Below are 18377 nucleotides of genomic sequence, written 5' to 3'. Positions count from 1 at the left end.
AACCTCCAGAACAGTGTTGAGTAGAAGTGGCACTAGACATCATTGTATTGTTCCTGAAGAGTGAAAGCATTTAGTCCTTCACCACTAAGTATGATGTCACTGTGGGTTTTTCTTAGATGTGCTTTATGAGTTTGAGGAAATTCCCTTTTATGCCTAGTTTGTTAAGTGTGTTTATCATGAAAGGATGTTGAATTTTTGCCAAGTGCTTTTTTTGTGTATTGGAGATGATCATGTGTTTTATTGTTATTGCTTTATTTAGTTAATATGGTGTATTACTTTGGTTAATATGTAGAACCAACCAGTGGATGAGTTCCACTTGTATGGTGTATAATCATTTTTATATTGCTGGATTTAGTTTGCCAGTATTTTATTGATATTTTTTGTATGTAAGGGCATTGGTCTGTTGTTTTATTTTGAGGTGTTGTTTTCTTTTGAGGTGTTTGTCTGATATGGTATCAGGGTAATGTTCTCTCCTCTTTTGTTTCTTGGATTAGTTTGTGAACAATTGGGCAGTCTTTAAACCTCTGATAGAATTCACTAGTGGAGCCATTTGGACTTGGGCATTTCTTTGTGGGAAGATTTTGGATTACTAACGTAATTTCTTTATTTTTTATAGGACTTAAGATTTTTCTATTTCTTCTTTAGGTAGTTTATGTCTTTTTAGGAATTTTTGCATTTCTCTATGTTTTCCAGTTTGTTGGCATGCACTTGTTCATAGGTTTCCTTATAATCTTTTTTTTTTCTGTAAGGTTAGTAGTGATTTGCCCTCTTTCATTCTGACTTTAGTAATTTGAGTGTTCTCTAGTTTTTTTCTTGATTAGTGTAGCTAAGGTTTGTCAAAGTTTAATCTTTTCAGTGAGCCAACTTATGGTTTGGTTGATTTTCTTTATTTTTGTTATATTTATTTTTATTTCTGCTCAAGTCTTCATTTGTTTGCTTTGCATCTAGTGTGTTCTCTTTTTAGTTTTTTTGAGGTGAGTGTTAGGTAATTGATTTGAGATCTTCTCTTTTTAACATAGGCATTTACTACAGCTATAACTTTTCCTTTAAGTTCTGAATTAGGTGCATTCAGTAAGTTTTGGTATGGGGTGTGTGTGTGTGTGTGTGTGTGTGTGTGTGTGTGTGTGTGTGTCTATGTTATTACTTATCTCAACTTTTCCGGTTTCCTTTAAAATTTCTTCTCTGACCCATTGGTCACAGTGTAGTGTTTAACTTCCACAGATGTCATTTTTTCAATTTTCTCCTGTTATTAATTTATAAATTCATTCCTTTGTGGATGAAGAACACAGTAGCTCATTTCAGCCCTTTAAAATTAAGACCAAAATGTCTAATATATGGTCTGTCCTGGAGAACATTTCATGTGCATGTAGAATGTATTTTGCTGTTGTCAGATGCAGTGTTGAGTCTAGTTGTTATGTTTATGTCTTCTGTTTCCTTGTTTATCTTCTGTGTACTTATTTTACATATTTTGAAAATGAGGTATTGAAGTTGAGCTATTGTTGAATTCTCTTAATTGCCCCTTTCGTTTTGTCAGTCTTTGATTTGTATATTTTTGGACTCTGTTTTTAGGGGCACGTGTGTTTCTAATTGTTATACCTTCTTGATAAATTGATGTTTTAATCAGTATAAAGTATCTTTGTGGTAACAATTTTGTCTTAACGTCTGTGTTGTTCCCACTCCAGCTCTCTTTTTTTTTTTTTTTTTTTTTATTTTTTTAAAATTTTTTTTTTCAACGTTTATTTATTTTTGGGACAGAGAGAGACAGAGCATGAACGGGGGAGGGGCAGAGAAAGAGGAAGACACAGAATCGGAAACAGGCTCCAGGCTCTGAGCCATCAGCCCAGAGCCTGACGCGGGGCTCGAACTCACGGACCGCGAGATCGTGACCTGGCTGAAGTCGGACGCTTAACCGACTGCGCCACCCAGGCGCCCCTGTTTTTTTTTTTTTTAAATCCTTTTTATTTCAAGCTGGTTGTGTCTGTGATTCTAAAAAGTTTTTTTTGTTGTTGTTGTTTTGTTGTTTTTTTTTTGTTTTTGTGCACCATATAATTGGATCACTTTTTTTTTTTAATTTTTTTAACGTTTATTTATTATTCAGAGACAGACACAGAGCGTGAACAGGGGAGGGGTAGGGAGAGGGGAGACACAGAATCTGAAGTAGGCTCCAGGCTCCAAGCTGTCAGCACAGAGCCCGATGCAGGGCTCGAACTCACGAACTGTGAGATCATGACCTGAGCCCAAAGTCAGTCGCCTAACCAACTGAGCCACCCAGGTGCCCCTGGATCACAGTTTTAAATGTGTTCAGCCAATATTTGTCTCTTTATTGAGTGTTTAATCTGTTTCATTTACTCTGGGTACTGAAAGGTGAGATTTATATCTGTCATTTTGCTATTTGTTTTCTGTATATCTTATGTCTCATCAGAATCTCTGGTTCTGTTTATTTTATTTTTTTCTTTTTCTATTTCTGAGTTACTTCTTTTTTTGTTATTGTTGTTAAGCAGATATTTTCTAGTGTACCATTTTAATTCCCCCCACCCCCCTACTTCTTGCTATATTCTTTTGAGATTGTGTGTATGTCTGGCAGGAGCATTGTCCTTGGGATTATAGTTAATATCTGAATTTGTAACATTATAATCTGGGTCATTATAGGGACTCCCATTATGTATATGTTGGTATGTTTGAGTATGTTCCACAGTCTGTGGTTCTGTTCATTTTTTCCCTGCATTCTGATTTGTATCTTTTCCTTAGACTTGGTTAATGTTATTTGACCTGTCTTCAGATTTGCTGATTCTTCTGCTAGCTCAGATATGTTGTTGAGCTTCTCTAGTGAAGTTTCATTTCAGTTGTACTTTTCAACTTGAGAATTTTTGTTTAGTTCTTTTTAATAATGTCTCTTTACTGATATTTCCCACATTGTTTTCATACTTTCTTTCAGTTTTTTTAGACATGGTTTCCCTTAGTTCTTTTAACAGATGTAAAATAGCATATTTAAACTCTTTGCCTAATGTCTGGATTTTCTCAGGAAATAGTCTTTATTGATTGTAACCCCCTCCCCCTCCCCCCCCCGTATATGGGACATTCTTTTTTTTTTTTTTTTTTGACATGTTTCATAGTGTTTTGTTGAAAACTGGACATTTTATTTTTATTTTATTATTTTTTTAAATGTTTATTTATTTTTGAGAGAGAGAGACAGAGTGTGAATCGGGGAGGGCCAGAGAGAGGGAGACACAGAATCGGAAGCAGGCTCCAGGCTTTGAGCTGTCAGTACAGAGCCTGATGCGGCGCTTGAACTCACGGACCGTGAGATCATGACCTGAGCTGAAGTTGGACGAAAACTGGACATTTTAAATAATACAACATGGCAATTCTAGTCAGATCCCTCCCAGGGTTTATTATTGCTATTTGTTGTTTGTTTAATGACTTTCCATAAAGTCTGTTTTCTTTTGCCATGTGTTGTCATTGAAGTCTCTGCTTATCTTTGTGGTTATATGTGGAGTCTTCCAGGGAAACATCAGATAGGCCAAATAATGATAGTTCTTTGGGAATGGGGCTTTAAAAGAGCCTGTTCTGCCTCCTCAAGTTTCTGTCAGGATGCTGATTTTTGCCATGATTGTGTGCTGTTGGTTTTCAAGGCTACTGTGGAGCTGGGAGGGGAGATGAGAATGGGCAAGTTATTTAGGTTCAGCCCTTTTTTTTTTTTTTTTTTTTGAATAAGCACTCTGGACTGCTGCACACCTTTTGTTAATTTCCAGAGTTCTGAAGAAATTGATTTTGACCGTGTTTTCATTGCTTTTAAAGGAGCGAATTTTCTGAGATCTTTACCTTGCCAGTTTCTATACTCTTACTGCAGTCTGTAACCTTTTAATTGTTTTCCAGTGTGCACACAAAGGAATGTTTAAAGGTACATAATACCATGTCATCTGTTTAATAGTTTTTCCACTCAATATGGTGTTGATTGTCATGTATTCTTATGAAACTTGTAATGCATGGTGTTTTTGCCTATGGGAATACCATGATACATTGTTTCCTTCACTTCTTTTTGGAACTTAGTTTTCACAATTTTTCATTATCATTAACTATTTTGTTGAATGTTCTTTTAGCTAAATGTTAAATATATTCTCAAAATTATAAAGTGTGGAAGTGGAATGTGTTGTCTGGGAACATGAAAATTTAACCTTTTGATTTATTTGCAAGACCAGATTGCTCTTCAGGGAAATGGTTTGAATATATATTCCACCAGTCACGTAGGAGAGTGCTTATTTGCCGGCATCTTCATCCAGTACTGGCTACCATTGTTCATTTCATTTTTGTTCTCCATTAGGTCTTTTGGCATGATGAAAATGTTTTATATCTATGAAATGTTCTATATCTATATCTAGTATGGTAGCCACTAACCACATAGATTCTGAGCATTTGAAATGTGACTAATCCTAAATGAAGTGTGCTGTATTGCAAAGATTACTACAAAAGAAAAGAATGCAGAACAAGGGATAATGTGAAATGAATCATAATCATTTTTATATTGGTTGCGTGTTAAAGTAATGTTGTATATCACTGGTTAAATAAAACATGTAATTAAAGTTAAACTCACCTTTTTGACTCTTACTTCCTTAATGTGTTTGGTGGAATGTTTACAATTGCATATGTGATTTACTTTATATTTTTATTAGATAGTGTTGATCTGGACTCTAGACCATTTTTCCTTTAAAGCTATTTAACAGCAGCATGTTCTCACCCTTTTAAAATTTGTCACTTTCTATTTATTCATTGAGGATGGCAGCAAACATTCAGTTTTCCTTTCCTCCCCAAGGTCTGTCATTGTTCTGGGGCATTTTAGTGCTCGTGTGTAAAGCTCATTCAATAATTCAGCTTCACAGTTTTGGGATTGTGCTTGGGCCATCATTTAAATGGCCCCATGTGGTCATCATCTCAAACTTCTGTTCCACCTCTAAAATCTTCATTGTATAGCCCATTCTAACAATACCTTCACGTTCTTTTAGCTCTCTCACTTGTTTCTTACCTTCCATCCTTGACCCTCTTCATTTTTGTCACTTAAGCTATACTTATCAGTTCCCTTGATTCCCCTGTACTTTTCTGCATATTTTCTGCAAAATAACAATTCTCAATGATTCCTACAGTTTATTGGCTTATACTTAAGCTGCAGATTGCTACTGGACAAGAAGATCCTATGGCTTCACGGATACATTTACACAGATTTGTGGTCTTTAGCTTTAATCTGTGTATGGAATTGCTTGGCTGCCTCCTATGGAATCCTAGTCTTTCTTGATATTCTTGTGGTTGCTAATTCAAATCTTTATCTCTTAATATTCCTTGGTCCTCCTCTCCTCAGTTAGGATTAAAGCATAATTTTCTTTGGACCTTAGAGAAAATCTCACCCTTTATTCCAGAACATTATCTGTATCCTCACTTACCTTTCTTCAGCCAGTTGTCTACTTAATCTTTTCTTTAAAAAAAAAATTTTTTTTTAAATGCTTATTTTTGAGAGAGGAGAGAGCATGTGCGTGCGAGAGCATGAGCAGCGGAGGGTCAGAGAGAGAGGGAGACACAGAATCCGAAACAGGCTCCGGGCTCTGAGCTTCAGCACAGAGCCAGACGTGGGACTTGAACTTATAGACCTCGAGATCATGACCCAAGCCAGTGTCAGATGTTCAGCCAACTGAGCCACCCAGGCACCCATACTGGATCTTTTCTATTAACATTTAAACAGGGACAATTATCTCTCTCTTTTTTCCGTACAACCCCCCCTTGACCCTGTGTTGTTCTTCAGGTTCTACCTTCTTGTTCTTCATAGATAACGCATTTAGAAAGAATTGTTTATACTCTTTGCCTATACTTATTCACTGTTGATTTACTTCTAATCTGCATTCTTTTCTTATCTTTCCCCTGCTGGGACAAAGGTCTCTGATAAGTATATTTTTCCATATCTTTATATTGACCACTCCAGGTCTTGTGGTACGGTTGACCACTTCTTGAAGGAGACCTCTACAGTTGATCTCCTTGAACTGCTTCCCTGAACTGCTTTTTCCCTCATTCTTTTTTCTTTCATCTTTTCCTAGGTTTGTGTAAGTGGGATGTTAGTGTTGGTTCTGGCCTGCTTCGTACTTTGTGTACTGTATTTGGATTCATACCCATGGCCTTCATACCATTTAAATGTTGGTGGCTTAAATTTTTTTTTTTTTTTTGAGAGAGAGAGAAAATGCAAGCAAGGGCAGAGGGAGAGGGAGACACAGATGTGAAGCAGGCTCCAGGCTCTGAGCTGTCAGTGCAGAGCCTGACATGGGGCTTGAACTCATGAACTGTGAGATCATGATGTGAGCTGAAGTCGGACGCTTAACTGACTGAGCCACCCAAGGGCCTCTAAATGTTGGTGGCTTAAAATGTTAATATCTGTGTAGCCTAGACATTTCTAGAACTTCTAACTTTTATATATGCAAGCTGCATACTAGACATTTGTATCCCTAAAGTCCAGTTAGCACCTTAAACTCAGATGATTCCTGCTTTTGGTGATTGGTAACCACTATTAATCCAGTTGTTCAAAACTAAACTTAGAAATCTGAATCTTTATATCCCCCAAGTTAGTTACAGTAAATTCATCTCATTAATATCTAACCAACATTGTCCAGTAGAAATTAATGCAAGCCATATATATAGTTTAAGTTTTTCTAGTAGCCACATTTAAAAAGTAAAAAGAAACAGGTGCAATTAGCTTTAGTATATATATTGTATCACCCAATATTGTCTAAAATTTTATTTCAGCATGTAGTCACTGTAAAAATTAGGATATTTTTCCTTATTGTTTCATACTGTCTTCAAAATCTGGTGTGTATTTTGCACTTAAAGCACATCTCAATTCAGGCTAGCTAAATTTCAAGTTTTTGACAGCCATTTGTAGCTAGTGGCTACCTTAATAGACATTAGAATTGTAGTTTCTATTTCTCTTCGTCTTCTCTGCTTCTTTCTTGGCTTAAGTCCTAATTTTATCCCTGGGCTACTGCACCAGCTTTTGGGATTGCAATCATTCTGAGAACTCTGCCAGTTCATCTTCAATATTCTTGTTAGTGGTAATTTTCTAAAATAAGAATGTGATTCTTCATGTGAATTAATGTGATTGTGCATTCTTATGCTTCAAGTCCTTTAATGTTCTCCATAAGCTTTCAAGATGAAGTCTAATCTAAGTTCCTTAGCATGGTTAACAAAATCCTTCATGATCTGGCTTTTGTTCAATTTTCCTCTGCTGTAGCTCCCAGACCTTGAAAATGAGATGTGTTAAATCGTTTGTAGTTCTCATAGAGAACCATGCTCTCCTCTTGGTTTTGAGCCTTTGCAGTTACTCAGGCCTTTGCTTTGAGACCCATATATTCCAGCCCTACCTACATTTCACATCACACTAAGGACTACTAGTCCTTCAGGATCTATCTGAAGGATGTGACCTCAGAATCGACCAAGCAACCCCCCCCCCAACCTTTTTCATTGTCATAGCCATCCTTCATGCTTGCCTACATCATAGTATTTTATCACTGTGTTATTAAAATTGCCTTCTAGGGGCGCCTGGGTGGCGCAGTCGGTTAAGTGTCCGACTTCAGCCAGGTCACGATCTCGCGGTCTGAGTTCGAGCCCCGCGTCAGGCTCTGGGCGGATGGCTCAGAGCCTGGAGCCTGTTTCCCATTCTGTGTCTCCCTCTCTCTCTGACCCTCCCCCGTTCATGCTCTGTCTCTCTCTGTCCCAAAAATAAATAAACGTTGAAAAAAAAAATTTAAAATTGCCTTCTAACTTACCTGACCTTAAATTCTTAGTTTCATAAGCAGGGGCCTTGTTTTTATTAACTTTTACATACCTAATTGTTACTACATACATTGTGAGGGTCAGGTGACTGTTGATTGAATGAGAATGTGGTCAGTAATTCTATAAGTAGATATGTAAATTCCAAGTTCAGGGTAAAGAAAAATTGTTTTAAATTTTAAGTTATCTCATTCTTACATGTGTTCATAGAATTGAATATTAAAATATTTTAAGCAGATTAATTAGGAATCCAGAATAGAGAAAATAAAAGTTGGTTTCATCAGGGACATAATTGCTCATCTCACTAAAAAGGGAGGAGCTGGGGGCAGGCAAACTAAGACATGAACCTTTAAAAAATATGGGGAGGGTGGTGCCTGGGTTGCTCAGTTGGTTGAGAATCTGACTTTGGCTCAGGTCATGATCTCATGGTCATGGGTTTGAGCCCCATGTCGGGCTTTTTTGCTGACGGTGGAGAACTTGCTTTGGATTCTCTGTCTCCCTCTGTCTCTACCCCTTCTCTGATTGCATTCTTTCCCTCTCTGTCTCTTAAAAATAAATGAACATTAAAAAAATTGGGGAGAGGGGACGGACATTAAAGCCAACATTTAGGACATGCCCATGTAATCTTGTAACATTTTAGTGTTCTTGTTATATTAAATCTGGAATCTAGATATTTTTATACCAGTTATATTTAAAATATTTAAAACATTTAAATAGTGAAGTTCTTTAATTTTTCCATTGGGTCATGTAAGACTTAAGCAAGTGCTGGACAGTTATATCTATGTGTTTAATGTAAGGCTTTTGATAGGAATACTAAGGAGTAGACAAGTGAAATTGTTTATCAATATCTTTTCCTTTTGTAGTGTGTAGTTTTTTGTATTTAGAATTGCTTAAACTTTAGGAGAAAGAAACTGTTTTTTGTCAGTGTGTAAAACAATATTATACCTGTTTTAAATTCCAAAGGCTACAAATTGAACTTGAAGTTATTTAGAAAGATCAAATGTTTATCTTTGAAATTTAAAGTTAAAGATATAAACTTTGAATCTTTGTAGTCTGATTTTTTTTTTTTATTGCAGTTATTTAGAGGGAGAAATAGAATTCTGGTGATACGAAGGTAATTTGGGGCTGAATGTCTTATTTTGTAAAGATGAGGAAAGCTGAAGGTTTGTAGCACATCTTAGCAGGGATATGTTTTAATTTTCCTCAAATTCTGATTTTTATAAGGCTTCTTTTCTGCTATAACTCCCCTTGCTCAATTTTATTGTTGTTATGGAAATATACATTTGGCAGTTTTTAAAATAAATTGCTGCTTTTCTCTTTTGGAAAATTTATTAAAACCCATATTAACATTCAGACCTTTAAAAATGATAATGGATTTCAGGTGCCAGGATTTTCGTAACTTTATTCTTTGGAATTGGAACAAATGGCAAGAGAATGTGAAGAATTCTTAAGGGTTCCAATAATCTATCAGTTGGAACCTGTTTGAAAGCATCTTGTTCTTTAAATATAATTGATTTCTAGAAATAAGGTTAAATTAAACACTGAGATTACTGGATATTGTATTTAAGTTGATTTTTCCACAGGCAGTGAAACAATAAACAATGAATTATTGTGGTTTGATTTTCTTAAATATGAATTTTGATGTAGAGATTTGGCATAGTAAACTGAAAGATTTTTGTAAATATATTCCTTTAGAAAAGATGATTTGATAATTGTTTCTTGTTATATAACTGATGTTTCAAATCAAGTAATACTTTTAAGACCTTATGGTATTTTGGTAGATGCTTGGTTGAGAATATGCTTTTATCTATATTCACATGCTTACAAGTGTCACAGTTATATCACATCTATAAATAATGTTTCTTATCCAGAGATTATGTTTCACACTGGTACTGTGAACATTTTATTTGCCCAGGAAAAGAATCAGTGGGTGGTTAAGGTTTCTGAATTACAGACTGTGGCTGATTTTAGAATTTGGGATAAGGAAAGATTCTTATGAAATGTGAAAAATCTGTTTTAGTCAACCAATGTTATATTATTAGTATATTCCCTAAGTCTTTTTTTTTTTTTTTTTGTCTTTGGACACAATTTTTTCCTCAGAAGGAATTTTCCTAAAAGTATATATTTTAGTCATTTAGCTTTTTAAAATGTCTATGTATCCATCCGCACTTTGCTAGGAATATAGAGATGAGAATGACATGGTTTTTTCCCTCTGGGAAAGAATTATAGGGGGACTGATAAGTAATGTGTTTAATTTTAAAATAAAATATATAATTATTTAAAATGTTATAGTTCTGTGCAAAGAATTGCTTACCCTCAACCTACTCACTCTTCTTCCTCACTAAGTTACTGTGATTGCTCCTAACTAAAGTTACCAGTAACCTTATTTTTATGGTTATATTTTAGTATTTCATTTGACTCTTCAATGACATTTAATACAGTTGAGTGACCTTGAGCCAGTGCTGGTGTTCTCACTGACTAACTGATCTTTCTCACTCTTTCTCAGCCTGACATCTCAATGTTGGAGTGCTCCAGGACTCTGTCTAGACCCCTTTTTTATCTATAGTTTCTCCTTGAAATCCAGTCCTCTCCTAACACTGCCTATAAGTTTATAATTCCTTAATCTGTATTTTCAGCACCAGCTAACCTTGCAGTTTCTGGACTTAGGTATTTAGCTGCCTCCTGGATATTTCTTCTTGAATATATAGTAGACACATCAGACTTAACATATTCAAAGCTGTTTTTGATTTTGATGATGTCCTTCATTGTCCACTCTCCCACTCCCCTTATTGTTCCTATTTTCCCTTAGAGATATCACTCCATTGAGTTATTTAAGCCAAAAACCTAGGAGTTATCTTGGTCTGCTTTTCCTTCAGTCATATCCAGTGCATTAGCAATGTCCTGGCAGTTTTACCTGCAAAATATATTCTGAATCCTTCTTGCCTCTTCTTGTGTCCACACTGTCTAAATTCAGTATACCCTTTCTTTCTTGGACTGGTGGCAGTAGGCTCCTTACTAGTTTTCTTATTTCCACTCCTTCTCTTAGCTGTAAGAGCTATCTTTAAAATACAAATCAGGTCAGGTCATTTGCCTGTGTACAACCCTCCAGTGGCTTCCCATCATGCCTAAAATAACATCCAAATTTCTTACTTTGGCTGGGTCCCACATGGTCTGGCTCTGCCTGCCTCCTGACCTCGTTTTCTATCACTTATCCCCCTAATCCACCACTTCACTTCATTGTAGTTCATGTACCTTCTTTTTGGTCCTGAAAGTACCAAATTCATCTCCACTTTAGGGTCTACCCCTTTACCTAGAACTCTTTTCCCCCTTATCTTAGTTCAATCCCAGTATTGTACTGTCAGCCAAAGACTGTCCTAGGCCTAGTCCCCCTAAGACACACGGGACTCTGTGGTGTTTTTTCTTTGCCTTTTGTCTGGAGCATCCCTTGCATATGCAACCTAAAATACTCTCTCTGAAACTTCTTCTACTCTCCCAGATGGCTTCTTCTTTTTTGATGCCATAATTTATGTAATTTATTTAATCTTTATCTCGATGGAGCTAACATTGTAGTTGGAGGTGGGGTAGGATGGAGATTGCAATAAACAGGATGAGTAAAATGTATATTAGATGGCAAAAAAAGTGCTAAGGAGAGAAACAAAGCTTGCAGCAAAGTACTGAGGAGAATGGAGTTGTAATTTTAGATAAGGGTGGTCAGGGCACGCCTCTCTGTGAAGTTGACATTTGAATAATCACCATCATCTGTTCCAGGTTGTGATATAACTCATAGATTTGTGTTAATATAGAATATAGAGGTTCAGTTTCCCAGACATTTTGTCTAAGGTTAGTCTACTTTCTTTTCTATGCTTCATTAGTTGCCTTTCAGTTTTCACAGCTCACATTAACTTCATCCTCCCATTTGTTGCTTGCTATCTTTAGCTTCCTTTCCTGTATCCACATGTCTGTATTTCTTCCAGTTCTGAACTTGAATCAATAGAACTTGAAATACAGCACTATATTAAAGATTTTGTCCTAAAACATTTGAATTTATCTGATCTGGGCTGTCTTAATTCAGTGATTGACAAAGCAAAATCGTATGAAAGTTACATTTTTTTTTTCTTCATGGGATTTAAACTTGGTTCCGGATGTGTGTGTGTGTGTGTGTGTGTGTGTGTGTGTGTGTGTACATGTACCTTCTTTTTGGTCCTAAAAATACAAAATTCATCTCCACTTTAGGGTCCCTTTGCCTAGAAATCTTTTCCCCCTTGATTCAATCCCAGTGTTGTACTGTCTGCCAAAAACTGTCCTAGGCCTAGTCCCCCTAAGACCACCTAACACCCCTGTGGTGTTTTTTCTTTGCCTTTTGTCTGTGTGTGTCTTTGCCTTTTGTGTGTACACACACACACACACACACACACACACACACACACACACACACACACCTTGCTGAAACTTTATACTTTACAGCTTTTCTACCATTTCTTTTAAAACTTCAGGTGTAGAGCATAGTAATTGGGTTTTATAAAAAGATAAGAGGTTTTTGTTCCATATTTTGTCAGAACTGCTGAAAATTGATTAAAACTCACTGGGCCTTATATCCCACACACACAAAAAATTATTACTTTGACATGTGTGGAGAAAAGTCTGTCCTCACCTTATTTGTAATTTACTTCTACTTTGTTGAGTTCCATGTAAGTAACTTTTATTTTTCCCTCTATTTTTTGCTATGTTCCAATGGATTTGCCATTCCTGTTTGGACTGAATGTGTCATGTACAATTCTTGGAATTCCTCATTTACTGTTCCTCTGTGGATCTGTTCTGTTGGAATCTGGAACACTGGAATGATGGAAATGTGTTCTTTACAAAGTAGCTGTGAGTATATGAGATAATTTATACAGATATGTTTTCAGTCTAAATTAAATTTAACTTACAGTTGAATGAAATAGTCAATGAAGCCTTAAATTTAATACATTATTAAATACACATAGTAGGCTTTCAAATATTTGATTTTAAAATACTGTACTCTGAACAGTATCCTAATTGGTATATTTAAAATTAGTTTTCCGTTTAATTGGTTTGGTTATCTTCTCAACATTTGGCTTAAAGATTATATGAATGAAAAAAGGTATAAGGTGATGGATGGAATATTTTGTTACATCTGTGATGCTAGTGAGGAATGCAGATAGCTATTTGCTAAATCCACCTGTGTTAAATTGCTGCGTTGATCTCATAGGAGTCTTTTTTTTTTTTTAATGAGAAATTGTGTCAAAAACGTTTAAGAGAAATATGTACCTCTTAGGAATATTTTGCCATTGTATTTTAATGATGAATAAGACCTACCTCTAGGTAAAATTAACAGGCTACTCATTCAGATGGTCTGAACTATGGACAGTTTTTCTCAGCATTGGGTAAGTTAAAAGTCAGATTAATTTACTACACCAATTTAAAAATAGGTTTCTTTGAATTACTCATGGAGCTATTGTTGACGTCATCAAAGAATCAAAAACCATGCAGAAAACGAATTCTGATTTTCTTTAAAATCTGGATAAATCCAGATGTCCCTGGTGAGGGAGGCAACAGGGTCATCTGAAATGCTGAAGTGGCATAATTGGACCTGGTATAATAGCTTGAAAGATATTGTTTACTGATTGAATTGATCACTAGAGCCTTTAGGAATATGAAAAAAATTGTTTAAACTCAACATTTGATTTTGTTTCATGAGTAAGAAAACAAATTTCAAGGTATTCATACCTGTGGTAATTAGTATGAGCAAAAGGGATCATTGAAAGTGTTCTTAATATAGTATTAAGGGGATGTGAATTTTTTTTATTGTGAAAAACCCTTTGTTATGTTTTTAGTTTATTAGTCAGAATCTTCTTACTGACTTATTGTAAATTGAAATCTTTGCACTGAGGCAGATTTCATTGGTTTTTATTTTCTTTGGGTTTTTATAATTGACCTCTGTCAAATCAACTCATACTCAATTCATTTTGTCTGTTGCTGCAATTATTTTATTGGCAACACTATAATAAAATCAGTTTGATTTGCCATGAATAATAGTTTGTGTAGTTTTCTAAAATAGGTTATTGAAGGGAATTTGAAATGTGTGACAGAAGAGTTTTGCTGATACATTAATAACTTGGCCCTTTTTGTTTTTCTTAGCAACAGAAGAACCTTGAAGGCTATGTGGGATTTGCAAATCTCCCAAATCAAGTGTACAGAAAATCAGTGAAGAGAGGGTTTGAATTCACACTTATGGTTGTGGGTAAGATATGTTTTTTTTTTTTTTTTTTATTAAAATTAGATTTTGATCTGAGTTTTAAGTTATTAATCAACTCTGAATGAATTTAACAAGACAGTAGCCTAAGTAACTGCAGGAATCGTGGTATATTTTATTATGTGAATACATTTTAAAATTTAACTCTGTGGCATAATAGGATTTATATATTTTCTTACCTCTTTTTTTTAAGGTGGCACAATTTTAGAAACTAAAAGTTGAAAAGTGGTGGGGGTGGTGGAGGAATAGAACACTGTCAAGAAGTTCTCTTCAGTTGGTAATGCTACAAAAGCAAATAGTGTCTAGTGGTTCCTCATTACTCCAGGATAATTTTATTCTCTGGCTTATATACTGTAGTGGAGTCATATAACATGAGCATTTAGCTTAAACATGTGTGCTCTGAATTTGAAAAAGAAGTTGGGGGACAAGGTAGAGGTTCGTAGTCATGCAAGTGATTACCCTGGAAATTCATTCAAGGAGTATAAACTCTGTAGCGAGTGAAATATGGCTGTCTCTATTCTTTAATTTAGCCTCATTTTTCTTATGTGTTTGATCCTATGAACACCATACTCTGCCTGAAGTCCATTTTAAGAGGCTGTCAGGGGTTATTTGACAGTATGTTGGTACCATCATTGTTAAATTTGAAGAAGCAGCATGGTGTATAGAAAGATTAGTAGTCTTAAAGGACTGTATAATATTTTCATCTCATATAGGCTGACTTTAGAACCTAAATCCTAAGGATGATGAAACTTTGTTGTATTTCTCTATATGTTTTAAGAAGGTGAAAGGCAGGGTAATGGAGTCACTGTCCTTGACAAAGAAAATTGAATTGATGCTGGGTCTTTATGTAGTGTTCATTAATTTTTGCTAATTACACTCAACTCCTGGTATTTTTCTTTGGGTGTTGAATTAGATTAATTGAATTAGCTATGAAATCCTCCTTCACTGAAGAGAAGAATGTTTTCTCAGTTGATCAGAGTATTTTACCTGATGGTACTTTGTGGTTGTTTGGAAATATCTGTGTTGTGTTAGTTTCAATAGTGAAAACTTGGTAACAAAGTTTGCAAACTTGATGTTTGCTAGAGTTGGTTAACTTGCCTGTCTCTGGTTGAGTAGAAGTATAGTATACCCAGTTTGCAAATTGCAGCTGTGAAGCAGAGGTAGTAGATACATGGATAAAATGTATAGAACATACCTTTTCTTTTGTAGAGTAGTTAACATGATCGTTACATGTGAAGAAGTACTCCATCTTACCTTTACATATGTAAAGCTTGTGATCTTACATGACAAACTATTTATAAACAAATATAATATCATTTTTTAATTTGTAAGAGAAGTTCCTACATCTATTAGGAGAATTATAACAATTCAAGCAAAATTTGATATTGAAATTTTAAAGAATAACTTCTTGAATATATACTTAGTGGAATAATACGTGAGGGTCAAGGCCAGATATTTGATTTAAAATCTCTGACATTTTTCCAGATGAAAAAAATTTAAGGCAGCTGAAATGATTTTTAGAGAAATTGTGCAATCTCTGAATATATCTTATTTATTAGTTTTTCTGGTCAGTCCTTTATTGAACTACAGCTTTTGTTTTTTCTCTTCCTTCTTAAGACTTTAACTGAGATTATGGGGCAACTGGGTGGTTTAGTCGGTTGAGCATCCGACTTCGGCTCAGGTCATGATCTCACAGTTCATGGGTTCGAGCCCTTCGTCAGGCTCTGTGCCGACAGCTCAGAGCCTGGAACCTGCCTCAGATTCTCTCTCTCTCTCTCTCTCTCTCTCTCTCTCTCTCTCTCTCTCTCTCTGTCTCTCTCCGCCTCCCTTCCTCCCTCCGTTCCCTGCTTGTGCTGTCTCTGTCTCTCAAAAAATCAATAAATGTTAAAAAAATTTTTAACAAAAAAGACTTTAACTGAGGTTAAAGAAGAATGGGTGTCAGTATCCTTACTCTGTTTTTCCCACTGTACCTTGAATATTATTGTTTAATTAGCTGTCCCTCTATAGACTTGTTGAGTGGAAGGACTAAATCTTTTCATGTACATAGTTGCAGTGTCTAACACCTTTTAAGTAAGTGTCTAAGAAATGGTTGGTTTTCTGACTTTAGGCCAAATCTAACAGCATTGTTTCCAAGTCACAGAAAGCTAAAGCTAACCTTGCTTTAATATTCTTAACTTAGAGACTACAAACCCTTCCTTATAAGCTAACTCCTGATTTTTGAGACTTAAACTCAGAGTAGTTGTAGCTTTTATAACAATTCTTGGCTGAAGACTTGTACATTAATACAAACTGAAAATCTGTATTTGAAAGTTGATTTCTTTATGAAACTCTGTCTTGTGTTGGACAACCTTTATCCAGTAACCTTGCCTCATAAACAATATTTATTGAGTCCTTATTTAAGTGACTATCAGGGAGGCATAGTGTGTATTCCCATGTGTTAAAAGGAGTTTATAACTTATGTGACAACATAAGCACACATAAAAAGGTAAGTAACATTTCTAGGAAGTATACATGAGTCAGTGGAGTCATACAAAAATTAAGGAACATAGAAGTGTAAGGGTATAGAGAACTTGTCTCTGGTTGAAGGTTATTACTGCCTTATTTGAGGAAGAGGTATTAGGGCAGGTTTTTAAAGAATAGAATTGAGTGAACAGTCCATTTGGGAAAATAATAGCGAATACCTCCATAACCTATTGTGCATCAGGCAGTGTTCTGAGTATGTACCTAACTCACACAGTCTTTCACAACAACCGAATGAAGTAGGTATTATTGTTATCCCTATTTTAGAGATAGAGAAACTGAGGCATGGAGAGATTAGGTTACTTGCCCATGGTCACATTGGTAAGCACATGGTAAAACCAAACCCTGTCTGGTTTTGGTTCTTACTTCTCAGTCTGCTGTGTTCTTAAGTACTACATAGAGGCTCTTTTGGGGGTATTGGATATAGCACAGAGCTCAGTAGAGTGCATCCAGTATGCCTTAAACTTAGATGATTTTATTTGGATGTTCTGTTTTTCCTAAAAAAATGAAAGAGACAAAGAAATAAAGGGGTTAGCAGGGAAGGAATGAAGGAGTATTAGAGAACTTAAATGCATATATGTAAGCAGTGTTTTTCTGCCATTCCACTGGAATGAGGTGAGGGTGTGGCCTCGGGTGGGCATGAAGTGGGAGAGGTGAATTTTCTATTTCCCCGGTCATTTTCAGCTTCCACATCCTTTCATAGTACGAATATCTTACCTTGCTGTATGTTAGTCTAGTGACAATATGGTGCCTTAGTATGTTTGCTAGTTACTTTTTATATTTGCAAAGAAATAAGTATCTATTTCAGTGCACAAAGAAAAGCAGGTTGTTAGTTTATATGTAATTGTGCTTAATGGATGATATAGAGGGTTTTCAAGATTAATTTGTACTGCACATTGGCTTTAGGATCTGACCCCTAAGATGTGACTTTATAATAGTCGGAAATTAGGCTGGAAAGGTAGACTAGCCTAGATTTTGAAGACCGTGGCTGTCCACAAGGATAAGTAGATTGGAATCTTTACTTAAAAATTTAGTTTAAAACTCAATGTGAGACCTATCAAATAATGAAGACACTTAGGTCTCTAATTCAGCAAAGTGTCAAACATATTTGGGCTTGGAATTTGAGTATCTTCTGTGTGCTTCTTTTTTTAAGGAATTTATTTTTCTTTAATGTTTATTTTTGAGAGAAAGCTTACAAGCGGGGGATGGGGAGAGGCAGAGAGAGAGGGAGACACAGAATCTGAAGCAGTTTCCAGGCTCTGAGCTGTCAGCACAGAGCTCGACAACGGGGCTCAAACCCATGAACCATGAGATCATGGCCTGAGCCAAAGTTGGACCCTTAACTGATGAGCCACCCAGGCACCCCTCTCTCATGTGCTTCTTAATTAGACTTGACTGTGCTGAGAAATAAAATGTTAATTGTAAAATCCTGATTTTACTAGAATTCTCCAAGGAGGTAGAATTCAGAAAGACTATAGATTGCTTTGTCTTTCCAGAAAGTATTTTTGAAAACAAATGATATTAAATCTATTATTTTGAATTCTTTTTTAAAATTGAAGTATAATTGACCTACGGTGTTACTAGTTTGAGGTGTACAACAGTTGACAGTTCTATATATTACCAGGATAAATGCGCTTACCATCTGTTACCATACAAAGTTATGACAGTATTATTAACTATATTTCCTATGCTGTATTTTATATTCCTTTGACTTATTTATTTTAAAGCTGGAAGTTTGTACTTTTAATTCTTAGAAGATAAAATACACAGTTCTATCATTTCT

At 35.6% G+C, this 18377-nt stretch overlaps 1 protein-coding gene across 3 annotated transcripts in view; it reads left to right on the top strand.

The window, feature by feature from the left end:
• The window catches only part of SEPTIN7 (septin 7), a 118326-nt gene that overhangs the window by 18655 nt on the left and 81294 nt on the right, over positions 1-18377 (top strand). The window contains exons 1-2 of one of the 3 annotated variants that reach the window (XM_025929527.2): positions 12651-12669; positions 13960-14062. In XM_025929527.2, coding sequence (XP_025785312.2) covers positions 14053-14062 — 10 coding nt within the window. In that variant the 5' untranslated portion in view covers positions 12651-12669; positions 13960-14052. Of the gene's footprint in view, positions 1-12650; positions 12670-13166; positions 13206-13959; positions 14063-18377 lie in introns of those variants that run through there. The other 2 variants (XM_086692661.1, XM_086692666.1) reach the window with 2 other exon arrangements.

This window comes from Puma concolor, chromosome A2, assembly GCF_028749965.1.
Source record: "Puma concolor isolate L17-30 chromosome A2, mPumCon1.1.hap2, whole genome shotgun sequence".
NCBI lineage: Eukaryota > Metazoa > Chordata > Mammalia > Carnivora > Felidae > Puma > Puma concolor.
The sequence above is the reverse complement of the archived record's forward strand: the minus strand, read 5'-3'. Positions and strand labels throughout refer to the sequence as shown.